This window comes from Fulmarus glacialis, unplaced genomic scaffold (genome assembly GCF_000690835.1).
Source record: "Fulmarus glacialis isolate BGI_N327 unplaced genomic scaffold, ASM69083v1 scaffold42143, whole genome shotgun sequence".
NCBI lineage: Eukaryota > Metazoa > Chordata > Aves > Procellariiformes > Procellariidae > Fulmarus > Fulmarus glacialis.
The window spans coordinates 46,981-59,744 of NW_009204384.1; the positions used below are offsets into that span (position 1 = coordinate 46,981).

General features: G+C 46.6%; 1 protein-coding gene across 1 annotated transcript in view; it reads left to right on the forward strand.

Moving 5' to 3' along the window:
• Window positions 1–7,192, forward strand: part of TRABD2A (TraB domain containing 2A) — a gene marked incomplete at both ends in the record, with an annotated part of 46,911 nt that extends 39,719 nt beyond the window's left edge. The window contains 2 exons of the mRNA XM_009574971.1: window positions 4,677–4,823; window positions 7,018–7,192. Coding sequence (XP_009573266.1) covers window positions 4,677–4,823; window positions 7,018–7,192 — 322 coding nt within the window. The remainder of the gene's footprint in view (window positions 1–4,676; window positions 4,824–7,017) is intronic.
• Window positions 7,193–12,764: the final 5,572 nt, after the last annotated feature.

A 12,764-nucleotide genomic window follows, 5' to 3' on the forward strand; every position in this document is an offset into this window, starting at 1 on the left:
GCAGCAATATGTATACCAGAGAGCTTAATCGATTCTTTCCACAGTACAAAAAGGGAGGGAGTAGTGGGAAGACGGAGAGATCACAGTGGAAATGGGAGGTGGGAGGAAAAAAATGCCTTTCTAATAAACTTGTTACTTTTGTTCTCCGAATACATCTTTTCAGGAGATGCTTTGATGCTAGTATGAATACACTTAATGGAGCAGAGTAGGGTAGAGTTGCTGGGGGGGGAGGCGTGAAGTAAGGAAGAACAGTTTTGCAAGGAGGACGAATGTGGAGTGATTTTGTGGATTCCAACACAGGAAAGATTTTGGAATTAGTAAAACAGTGCAAAGCAAGAGATAACCTGGAAGACATATGCATGCTTTCTGTACCACTTGTTGGAGGAGCTCAGCTCAGCACAAATTCTTGGCTTTGATTTCTAAGCAAAGTTGAAAATTTCTCTTCAACCTTTCCTTCTTTTCTGTTGTCTTCTTAACTCCTTGGACTTATTAGAAATGAAAGGACTGCAGGATTGAATGGGGAGCTAGGAAGGCAAGCAGTATTTGTACCAAATATAGCAGTTGCAGATCAACTAGTGATCTGGTCCCTGCTTCCATGCTCTGTTGACTTTCTTCAGCTTTTCACATCTGGTAAACAAGAGTGGGATCCAATCTGCAGAATTTGATGGCTTTCGTCTTCCTTAAGAATCACTTTGCACCTAGTCTAATGTTTTCTTTGAGAAATACTGACAGATAAGAGTTATCAACCTCTGAGCAAGACCCACCTCAGCAAATTGAATCCTTTAAGAACAGTAGGTTCAGGAATCTTCCTTCTCTTGAGATCCTGACAGTGTTTATCCATTACTATTTACCAAAGATAACCTTCTCACGAGGGCACAGCTTTAAGCCACACCTGGTATTGCAAACAGCTCCTCCCTCTTTAGCCCCACACCCCTTCTCTTTCTGCCAGGGAGTTACACTTCCCCCAAGAAGGTACAAGTGATACAGAAATGGAGAGAAGCTATCACATTCCTTTGAGAGGCTCTACACACACACTGGCGCCAAATTGTAATCCTGTGTAGTTGTTCAGTAGGTGTGCCGTGATCTCCCTCCAGCAGATGCCACCATTCTGTTCAGTCCAGCTGATGTGGAGAGTATTTTTGGCAGTAGCATCTCCTGCCTTCCAGCTGTGCAAAGCCTGATGACATGAGTTACCGTAACTCATTAGTGAGGGCTAATTGTCAAGGACATAGATGCTTTTTTGATTTCTGCCCATTTGGCGTACCTTGACTTTTCTTTCTCCCAGTGCTTGGGCTGTGGTTGAGAACGATGCAGAGGGACTTGGGCTGCTGCTGCTGTCATCAAAGGAGCTGAGACCACCTCCTTCCCTCACAACGCGCAGGTGAAAGTCCCCTCTCTGGGTGGTTCTTCTGTGACTTCTCTATCAGGTGCTATGCACAGTGATAGGATGCAGGTCTAGATCCAAATGTTGCTTATGGGGAAGTCTGACCTGGCACAGCACAGCCCTCTGTAATCCTCCGTGCCAAATTAAAACAGCCCATGCAGTGCTATGCAAACCCACCAACTGGGCTGTGGGGTCCATGGCAGCCTGCTGGATGTTTGTCCCCAGGCAGTTGTGGTTGGGATGGGGTGTAGGAGTCTTGGGCAGTGAGCTTGGACACTTTGTTTCTTCTTTGAGGTGAAACATCAACCACCTCGTTGTGAAAAGTCTTTTGTGCTTCCCAGCTGGGCAGGCAAGCCTTCAGTTGCAGACATCCTGAGATTTCTTCACATGTCCAGTGCCAACTCTCCCGCCTCCAAACCAGAAAGATGTACTCTTAGCAAAGACCAGAGAGCTGCCAAAGCTGCCTCACCAGGGCAGCTTTGTGTCATGCCAGCGATAAGTTTAGAAATGTGAGGGGAGGGGGGTAAGTTGCCTCTATTCCTGTGTAAACGTGTGCAGTAATCCTCCATAACTGCAGGTAGTCATTGCAGTTTTAAAACTGCTCTTGAGACAGATTTATTTAGCTGTTTGCAATTTAGCAAATTTTAGCTGTGTGCTAGTGTCTTATGGCCAGTGGGTGGGCATAAAGAAGGAAGGTGCCTGCATGGCTCGACCTGGCTGCTACAGTCCAGGCCAGGTCTGTTTGGAGGAGAGACTGAATCTGTTTCACTTGAAGCACGCTGCAAGGGAAGAGGGAAGAAATGTTTGTGGAGCAGAGGGTAGCATGCAGAGCAAGCGACAGCAGGAGTGCAGGCTGTGGGAGTACAGCGGAGAGAGGACGGTTTGCTTTGTTCTCACGGCTCACCCAGCAGGCTGGTGTTTTCTCCATAGAAGCCGGTTACCCTCCGCTGGTTTGTGTTTGGATGAAAGTCAAACGGTGAAGACTGCAAAACCTCTTTGATGTGCTTACTCTACATTGAGGCAGAGCTACGTGACCAGCTCAGGAGACCGTTACAGGTCTTATTGCTGCTCTGTGGGCAGGGACTGTCTGGGCATTGTTTCAGAGGCTGCAGAGTCTAGAAAGGGCCGTATTGCTTTAATGATAAATTGTCCAAGCGCATGCTGCTATAGTAGTCAAATAACTTACAAAATAAGCCATTCCCATGGAAGTGCTTTTGGCTGGACTGATTGTACATACGAGATTTTCCTGGCATGACCTAGCAGTCCTGGCTGTAGAAACCCTGCATTTTCAGCATGGATTTGGCTTGTCTCTCAGTGAATCTCATCTAGTCATTAACATCCATTAGGGTGTGTGGGAAGTGAAGCCAAACAAACAGAAAATGATGGCTTCGGAGTGCAGTAAACCCCAGCCTGCATGCAAACTTTTGTTCAGACATAAAGTGGTTTCAATTTGTTTTTGTTTAATTTACTTCCAAATTAAACAGAGGTCCTTTGCAAGATGGCCACTGGTAGGTTTTCTTTTAATCGGGTGCAGTTTGTATGAACAAGTGAATTCTTGCCCTTTTTAAAAACATGAGATGGGAGTGAATGTTGCTAATCCTGAACGCCATTCCAGAACTAATACTAAGTTATGGGCTTTCATATTCGGTTAAATACGCAGTGGTTTGGATCCAGACGGGCAGCTTTAGCTGTAGTGGGGACAGCGTGATTTCAGGTTTGGTGGGACCTGCACCTTTCTGTAGGAGACGGATTGTTGTGCTGGGGGAGGGCAAACTACACCTGTTCATTCCCACATTTGCCCTGTCCTGTAATCCCAAGATTTGGTTCACATCATCTCAGTACATTAAGAGTATGCTTACTCATGTATGAGTTTCATGGTGCTGGTGAATACTTCCAGTTCCAGAGTGCTTTTGATGGTGTTCGAGACAAATATCCAGGAGGAGTTAATTACGCAGAACCCTCACCGGGCTGCAGAGGGTCACCAGAGCTTGGAAAGAGTAACTTTTGAAATGTCTTTCAAGATCTCAACAATATCTCTCGGCTTACTTCCTTTAGAAATAAAGAAAATAAGCCAGTAGGTAGTGGGAAAGCTTGTTAGAGTTGTCTAGTCTTGGTGCGCAAACCAGCGGTAGCCTGAGTAAGCGCTGTGTTCAGGAGAGATGGCAGATGCTGCATGCTGATGGAGAGCTGCTGTCTGCGCTGGTGAGTAACCAGCTCCGCGCCCCACCGATATGCCCACTGGCATCCCATGCTCAGCCTGGGAGGTTTCTGTCCCAAGGCCTTCCTTGGCTCCCTGCCTTTCCAGGGCTTGGTGGCTGCCTGCTGCAGTGGCTGGAGCAGCGAGGGAGCGGTACAGAGGTGCTGCATCACCTGTTTGGCTCCTGTAAGTGTTGCTCCAAACTGCTCTCTTGTGTCTTTTAAGTGGCGGTCATCCTCATGGGGTGTGCATTGCCCCAGGCGGGAGGCAGCTGGAGCGGCAGGTCTCTCTGGGTCAGGCCCTGAGGCCACCACCCTGGGAGAGCCGTGCTGTGCTGGATGTGGGGAAGCAGCAACACCTGGAGGAGACCTCTGCTGATCTTCTCCCTTTCCGGTCAAGGGAGAGGCTTCCTGGGGGTAGGAGCTGTGGCAGCCGTGCTGGTTCAGCTTCAGGCAAAGGGAATGGGAGTGTGAAGGCCGAGGAGGAAGGGGGAGCAGCAGCAGCCCCCGTGCCTGCAGGGGCAGTCAGCTGGAGGAGAGCTTCACCTATGGGGAGGGTGGCCGCCTGCATCCCCCAGCAGTCGCCATCCTTCCCCGGCCTGCTCTGGAGAGCCATTCCTGCCTGAAATAAACAGGGTGTGTGGGAGGATGAGACACGAAGCAGGAAACGACTTGCGGATGAGGAAGAAAGGGCAAACGAGGAGAAGCCATGCTTAATTTAGGTAGGTGGCTGAGGAGCTGTGGGGATAGGAGCCTGTCAGGCCCTAGGACTCTATGGTGGTCAGGCAAACTGTCATCTACGGGAGCAAGATTTCAGTCTGCCCCTTTGTATCTTCTGTATTAATCTTGTCATGGGCAAAACCTCCTGGAGTTACGTGTAGTGAGTCAGTTCCCTATGAGCAGGCCCGTGGGACCTGAGGTGTGAGTATCTGCAGACCTGGAGGAGGCGCGGGTTGGCAACACATGGACTGGCGCGCTTGGAGCGGAGCAGCTTCAGAGAGCCCTTGGTGGGCGGCTGTATGTCTGTGACCTTCTCAAGGGGCGAGATGAGAACTCACCAGGAACTCTGTCTTTTCCTCCCTCTCACCCCCCCCAGGTGGTCTTTGCTTTGAATCAGACTCTCTTGCAGCAGGAGAGCCTCCGAGCAGGCAGTTTCCAGATCCCCTATACGACAGAAGACCTTATCAAGCATTACAACTGTGGGGACCTCAGCTCCATCATCTTCAACCATGACACTTCTCAAGTGAGTCTTGCCACCGCAGCTCTTATATTACGCACATGTCCCCATAGCGCTAACCCCTGTCTCACTCACACCCGTCTCTCCTCAGGCAGGCCCTTTGCAGGCAAGGGCCAAGGGCACGTCGGTGGCTCCCTGGCACATCCACTTTCCTGAGCCTCCTGTCCCAGGAGTCTGCACCACCTCACCCCTGTCTTGCTGCACGCAAGCAGCGAAGGTGCACCGGGCTTTCCCTTTTGGGCGAGTGCCGTGTTTGCTTTAGTGTCAAAGCTCTGTGAGTTAATCCTTTATTTTCTTAAGGATCCCGTGGAATTACGCTAGCTTAGGTATGAGCGAACTTAGCGCCAACAGAGAGCAGCAGCAGGCTCTTTTGTGCAAATAGTGACAGAGAAATGCACTCGTGACTTGGACGCTTGTGTAAGGCTGGGCAAGTTGCAAGCTTTTTAATGTCCCCTTTCAGTATGATTGTGTACTGTGGGCAAGGCCCAAAGAAGAGAAATGTAGTGAAACAAAGAAAAGATAGATTTAGACTGAATGTTAAGGAAAAGAAAACCTTCTGAGGCCTCACAGAGTTGGTTTATGGAGACGGTTTCCTAAGCAGCACAGTGGAATGCAATGCTCTGATCTTTAAACCACGAGAAAATGCCCAGCAGGGACCAATTTGGCCTGTTTGGGCTGTTAGATTAGCTAACCTCAGACTGAGACATCAGGCCTCTCTATTCTTGTCCGTGAGGTACTACTACCTGGCAATTCATGCACATCAGTGAAGACGTAGGCTCTGGCCTCAGCAGTGCTGAACAAGTGGGTGTTGGTACTTGGGCCTTCCCTGCTGAATAACCATTTTCCTATGGCCTTTTGATATATACAGTGCAGTGCTGCAGAGCTGGAAATACTGTCACACTAACCCTTGCTTCTCTGGCATTGAGCTTTCCGTGCGTGTTGTTACCTTCCTGTCCTGCACACCCTTTGGCCTGCAGATGCAGGCAACCTGGTCGTTAGCACTGCTTAGCTCTTACACAGTGCACTTCATTCATAGATTTCAAAGGGCTTCTCAAAGGAGGCTGGAACTGTAAGAGCGTACAGATGCTGCATCACTATTCTGCTAAGGTGTTACAGACTGCAGACAGATGGCATCGCCTTGAGGTCCTTGGAGAGAACAGCTCTTGCCGAGACATGAATGGTTCTGAGGAAGCAAGTGCCTTTTACTTACATGAGGGGCTCCACCGCAGGGCACTTTCCCTCACAGCGGAGCTGAGTAGTAATAGCCTGCAACACTATCAGCTTATGTTTTTAAGCAGAACATCTCTGTAAATCGTATTTGACCCCATGCTTGCCCAGTAGATGACCCACTGTGAGCGAAGAACCCTTTGGAAACAGTTGGTCATAGTCTCTGAGTGGCTCCATAGCTGCAGCCTTGAAAGGGAAAGCACCTGGCTTAGTGGCTCTGCTCCCCAGAAATTACCACTTGCAGGCCCTTTCCTTAGTAGTTCTGTAACTGCAATGCCCAAAGCTACTTGTAAAGAAGCCAGGATGGCTGCAACTCCAGACCCATGTTTCTCTTCACTAGCAAGAGGTCAGGGTAGTGTGCAGCCACAGCTGTCCTGGAGGCCCCAGGGGAGGAAGCCAGTATTTTAAAAGATACCTTGAGGACAGGAGAACTGGAGGTGGGTAATACTTTCTTTCCTGACAAAATCTCGCCCTCTTTCTTTTGGACAGTTTGGGGATGTTTTTGTTAACTGGTTCAAATTGCACAGTTATTCTTTGATGGCCTGAGGGGTCTGATACCAGTCAAACTCTCTTAGAAGAGTGTAATTATCATTATAGTTATGTCATACCTATGTCAATTTAAGGAAGAGGCATGTAGCTAAAGATAGCCAGGGGCAAATATTTACTTTCTTCAGCCGAGCAATCAGGATTTGGAATCTGCAGTGTGGCAAACTGAGAGTATTTGTTCACTTTGCATCAAAAAAAATTCAGCTGGCTGGCTTTGAAATGATATGTTGAGTGAAATGAAGCACTACGCATTATTAGAAGTTCGCTGAGTCATTTTTTAGCTTTCTTTGGGTTTTGTCCTACTGGATGTGCCTTGAGGGACAAGGTGATTGCCACATTCAGTCATGGAGCAAAATGCCTGTGTATGATGGCTGCCTGTGAAATAAACACCCCTTTCATGAAGACTTTTTTTTTTTCCCTACCTTAGGTCCCAAATTTCATTAATGCTACACTTCCAGCCCATGAACGCATTACTGCCCAAGAGATAGACAGCTACTTCCGTCAGGAGCTCATCTACAAGCGAAATGAGCGAATGGGCAGGAGGGTGAAGCACCTGCTGGAAGAGTATCCAGACAAGAGTTTCTTCTTTGCATTTGGAGCTGGTATGTGATTGAGGTGCCCTTCAACCTGAACGCATTCTTCCCACATCTATTAGAAGCTTTTTACAAATGCTTGTCTCAGTTTAAAGAAGGGTCAGTACTGTTACCATGGTGGAAACAGAACCTGATAGTTGTACCCTTGTAGGAGAACTTTTTCAGTGTAGGAGAGTGTTTTTCTTCAGTATGCAAAGAGCTCACAGTGTATGCATTGGTTGCAATACTTATTAGTTACAAACTTGTTTGTTACATGCATACCCAGAGATACTGAACCAAGTACAGTGCATACACAAAAGGAACAGCTCTTAGACATATGTGTTTATGCTCTGGCCAACCAAGGCAGAAGAGTAGGAGAAATAGGGAGCTGAGATGAAAGGTAGCAAGTCAGAGGTTGCACCAATGCTTGAATAAACCTCTCACAAACACGTCCAAAAGAATAACATGCCAAATTGTGTGAATCTAAGGGTCTCAATAAATGCAAGGGGAGAGGCAAGGCACACTTTCACCTTTTTCTTCCTGCTGCAGTTCCTTACCTCTTTCACTGCGCTTGCACAACTACAAGGAAATTTTGCCTGCCACTGTTTTGGAGCAGAGCATTGTGCCCAGATGGGGAAAACCTACTCCATTTTCTGCCTCTTAGCAGCCAGCAGAAATCCATAGGCACATCCAGCCGCACATCCAACTCAGTGAGGTTAGTACCCACACTTCAGACTAAGGCTGGGTGGAGGGTGTAAACAAGATTGGTTTGCCGTGACCTCCATCCTTTGTTCTAGCTCCAGGGAAGGGAAGTGAGGGGTGTTTGAAAAGACAGGTGCTAATTCCCAGAGAAGTATCGCATCCCCTCCATCATGAACCATATGGGCCTTGGGAAAGGGGGAGAACTGAAACTGATGTCAGGATCTATGTGATGTTTTCCAGGCTACTGCTTTAGTGAGGATGGAAGATCTAGACAAGGCAAGGAAAGTGTTTACTTAAACACTCTAAAAGCATTGGTATTTGAAGCCTGTGACAATCTCCTCACTTGCAGCAGGGAGTTGTGGTTACAAACTTATCATAACGAGGGTCCTGTGTGTGAGGGCAGGGAGGTAATGAAAGGTGGCTGATAATGTCTGTTCAGGCATGTGTGAAAATTGTAACGTGCTATCTTCCTGCAGTATCACTGCTCTGTGCAACTCCCTGTCACGAAGGACAGTGAAACAGGCACAGGTTATGTAGATTTTGGTCATGTCTGTCTGTAAGCTAAGACCAGGGCTTGGCTGTACTCCACTGCCGCTGTTGTTCGGATCACACTTGTCCCTGCTGGACTGATGTTCCTGACCAGCACGTATGTCAGCCCTGAGTGCCAGTTGCAGGTAGCTAGTCTTCTGTCAGGAGCTAGTCACAGATGTTGGGGCTCCAGTAACTGGGTCACAACTGAGCAATGAGCAGCCAAGGCAAATGGACGGATGTGGATGCAAGTGTCACTCTGAGTCTGCCCTGTACCAGGAGCAGGATTCTTTGAGAGAAGAGAGCCTCTTACCGTCCTTGCACAGGCACCCTGCATCCCAGCAGCTGCATTGGGTAAATCACGTCTTTAAGATGCTTTTGTCTCCCCTCCCATCAATTTCCTTCTCTTCCCACTCTTCTGCGCCAGACTGTCTTCATTGTCATTACTGTGCACAGCTCCGCCCCAGAGCCCAGAAGCGCGGCAGGAGCACTACAGATCCCTGTCCTTCCCAATCTCTCTTGTCCTCAACCTTCATGACAGTCCTAAAACCCTTCCCAGGCTTTCTGGATTCTTGCTTTCCTCCTTCCTCTTATTTTCCTTTTCCCAGTTGCCCCCTTCTTTGTCCCCTGATTGCCTCGTCCAGTAGAGCAGAGTTAGGATTCACCCAACACTTCTATACTATAGTGCTGCCGGGAGTCTTGGGCCTATATGAACACTCTTGATGTGTGGCTTATGTGCACGTGGCTTTATCTCCAAGCACGAAGTATGCTCTTCTCATGCTTTTCCATCATACTTTTGAATCCAGACAGGTTCCCTGTCTTCTCTAGGGACTCTAGATCGACTTTAAAATTGTCTCTAACTACATTCTGGTTTTGATACCAGTCCAGCCTCTGTTCTCTTCTGCTCTTCCAAATAGCTCTGCTCAAGGGACAGTGGCAGCCTTCCACTTCTAGCAGCACAATTCCTCATTACCCCCTTGTTTGACTGCATGGGGGTTTCTTTTTTTTTGATTTGTTTCATATTAATTGTTTAAATGAGATAAGTAACATCACAGGATATAATGCCGAAAATAGATCCATTTCTACACAGTTCTGAGGTTTTCTGAGTGCACATTACAAATATGAGTGCAGGCTTTTATTGTTTTCCAGCAAGCTAATTTAGCCTTTTGCTTATCCAGATTGCTGTATGTGATAGATAATTATGTGGAAGATTTAATTTTATGCCACCAAGCAGTGAAGATGAACAAATGTCTTGTGTTCTGTTTTGAGCATTGCTTGAGTATTGTACTGTTGTTTAATTACTGGAAAAGTGTTCCAGGAAAGTACTCTCACAATGCAGGTTAGAATGAGCTTGCAGCAGAAGGTAGAAGAAGAGGAGCAAAAGAAAGGTTTATAGGAATGGGACTAAATCACCACTGCATTGTGGTTTTCCCTCTTCTGGCCACCAGTGAAAAAAGTATCTCCCAGCAGCGGTGGATAAACTGCAGGACGAGGTTATGTTAAAATGGTAGTAGGATATTGAAGGGTCTCCAGGTTAGAAGGGGGAGAAGACTTTTAGTTGTTTCTTTCCAGATTCTTTCACACTGTGCTTTTTATTTTTAGAAGGGCTAGGCTTTTTGTAAGGAAAGTTCATTTTTTTTCTATTAACCAAGCACCATTGAAAAAACACTTTTATCATCAATTATATCCAAACAAGGTCATGGTCTGTGGGTGACTGCGGTATTACAAATACCCCCTCTTGTTATTTAAACTACTCTTTCTATTTTTATTTTAAATGGGGGAAAATCAGAGAAGATTGACGTGGTTTAGAGATGTGTAATACATTGTGCAAAAAAAGCTCATCTCTCTTTCCAGGTCTTAATACAGCTGCATGTCTATAGATGTTGATTTCTTACATGGAATGACATATGGTAATTTGGACTGTAATAGATTTGATCATTAGATCCAGCGTATTTTATGCTTTTACTAATTTTAACAGATCAGACAAACTCCCCCTATGTTCTGTTGAAAACATTTCACAGTCAGAGTTCATTTCTGGAACTATTTTTGTTTGGAAGTAATTTAAGCTTGCACAAAAGCAGAGAGGAAAAAAGTGACAGATTTTGCTGAAACTATCCAAAAAGCTTTGCTTCTGGCCAAAGTGCAAACATGGAAAGTTTCAAGCCAAAATAAGTCTGCTTGAAGGAATTAGAGGAAAGTATGGGAAGAGAGAGATGGTAATGCCAGTGGCATTCCCTAGGTTCAGTAAGGGTTTTGTCTTAATTGTGGACAGGCCTTTTTATATGGCGGCACTAGAGTTACAAGCCAGACCTAGTTCTGTTGCCAGTGGAAGAACATGTGAAGCAAAGCCAGCTATAATCTTTCACAAGCAGTCTTCTTTCTATATGCATTTTTAATTTCTCTGAACTGTAAGTGGAGCGTTCAGGATCTGAATGCTAAGCCAAAGTAAGTGATGGTGCATGTGATTCCATAGACTGCCAGCTAGATAACACTATAGGTTTCTGGTTTGTCTAAGAGGTGCACATTGACGTAGAGAGGGCTGCATTGTCCTACTGTGCTGTGGAGAGTTTTACCACTGGTACAGGTCTTACAAGGGTGCTGCCTACTGGTTAAAGCTTCACAGAATCATGGGATAGTTGAAGTTGACAGGCATCTCTGCAGATCATCTGGTCCACCCCCCTGCTCAGAGCAGGACCAGATAGAACCTGAGTCTGGTCAGGTCCTGAGTATCTGCAAGGATGGAGACTCCAGAACCTCTCTGGGCAACCTCTTCTAGTGTCTAACCAATCTCACAGTAAAGAAGCTTTTTCTTATGTTTAAGTGGGATTTCCTGTTTATCAATTTGTGTTTGTTACCTCTTGTCCTTTCATGGGACACCACAGAGAAAAGTTCTGGTTCATCTGTTTTACAACCTCCTATCAGGTATTTACACATCAGTTATACCCCTCTGATGTGTATTTTTATTTCCTCTTCTCCAGGCTGAACAGTCCCAGCTCTCTCAGCCTGTCCTCGTACGACAGATGCTCTAACTGTTCATCATCTTTGTGGCCCTTAGCTGGACTCTCTCCAATATGATCAAATCTTTTTTGAACTGGGGAGCCCAGAGCTAGACACTGGACCCAGATGTATGTCACCAGGGCTGAGGAGCAGGGAAGGATCACCTCCCTCAGTCTGCTGACAACAATCCTACTAACGCAGCCCAGGAGACCATTGGCCTTCTTTGCCACAAGGGTGTGTTGCTGGCTGAAGGTTGACTTGATATCCACCAGTACACCACATCCTTTTCTGCCAAGCTGCTTTTCAGCCAGTTGATGCCCAGACTGTCCTGGTGCCTGGAGCTATTCCTGCCCAGGTGCAGGACTTAGTTTGCTGAACTTCATGAGCCAACACTCCCTCATCATAAATCCATACTGACCAGTCCCAATCATCTGCTTATCCTCAACACATTTGGAAATGGTTTGCAGGATAATTTGCTCCATCACCTTCCCCAGGAATAGAGGTGTGGCTGACCAGTTTGTAGTTCCCCAGATCTGTCTTCTTGCCCTTTTTGAAGATAGGAGTGATACTTGCTTTCTTCTAGTCCTCAGGGACCTTCCCTAATTGCCACGACCTTTTAAAGGTAATCGAGAGTGGCCTCGCAGTGACATTGGCAAGCTCCCACAGTTCCTGTGGATGTATCCTATCAGAACTTGTACATGAGTGGTCTGTTTGAATGTTCCTTAACCTGATCCTTCTCCACCCAGGGTGAACCTTCTTTGCCCTGGACTTTCCCTCTAGTCATAGGAACCTGAGATTCCTGAAGGCTGATTTTACTACTAAAGAAGGTGACAAGGCACTGAGTACCTTGGCCTTTTCCATATTCTTTGTCACCAGGTCTCCTGCTCCCTTCAGCACTGGGCTGACATTTATCTAGTCTACATTTTACTGCTGAGGTATCAGTAGAAGCATTCCTTGTTGCCCTTGATGTTTCTCACCAGATTCAACTCTAGATAGGCTTTCCTTCTGCATGGTCACTTTTATTCCAGAATGAGCATGGCTTCTTTGCTTTAGCTTATTTACAGTTTCTGTTGAAGGGGCTAAAGAATAAGAGAGAAAAGAGAGAGTATTGTGGGGTTTTTTTATGCAGGAGGAAGCATGCTTAGTAGTATGAGATCCTGACTTTATTATGACAGGCAAGGCCTCAGGTGAAGCCAGAGTTTCTAGGAGCCAAGTTTAAATTCCCTCCAGTCTCTCCCGCCTCTTTGAACAGCTGAGAAGCTCCAGAAGTGCCAGCTCATGAATAAGAAGTATAGAGGGATCTAAGATGCCTTATATCCCTGTGGACAAAATGACTGACTTCACTGAGAGACGCTAGCTGATGTGACAACTTCAG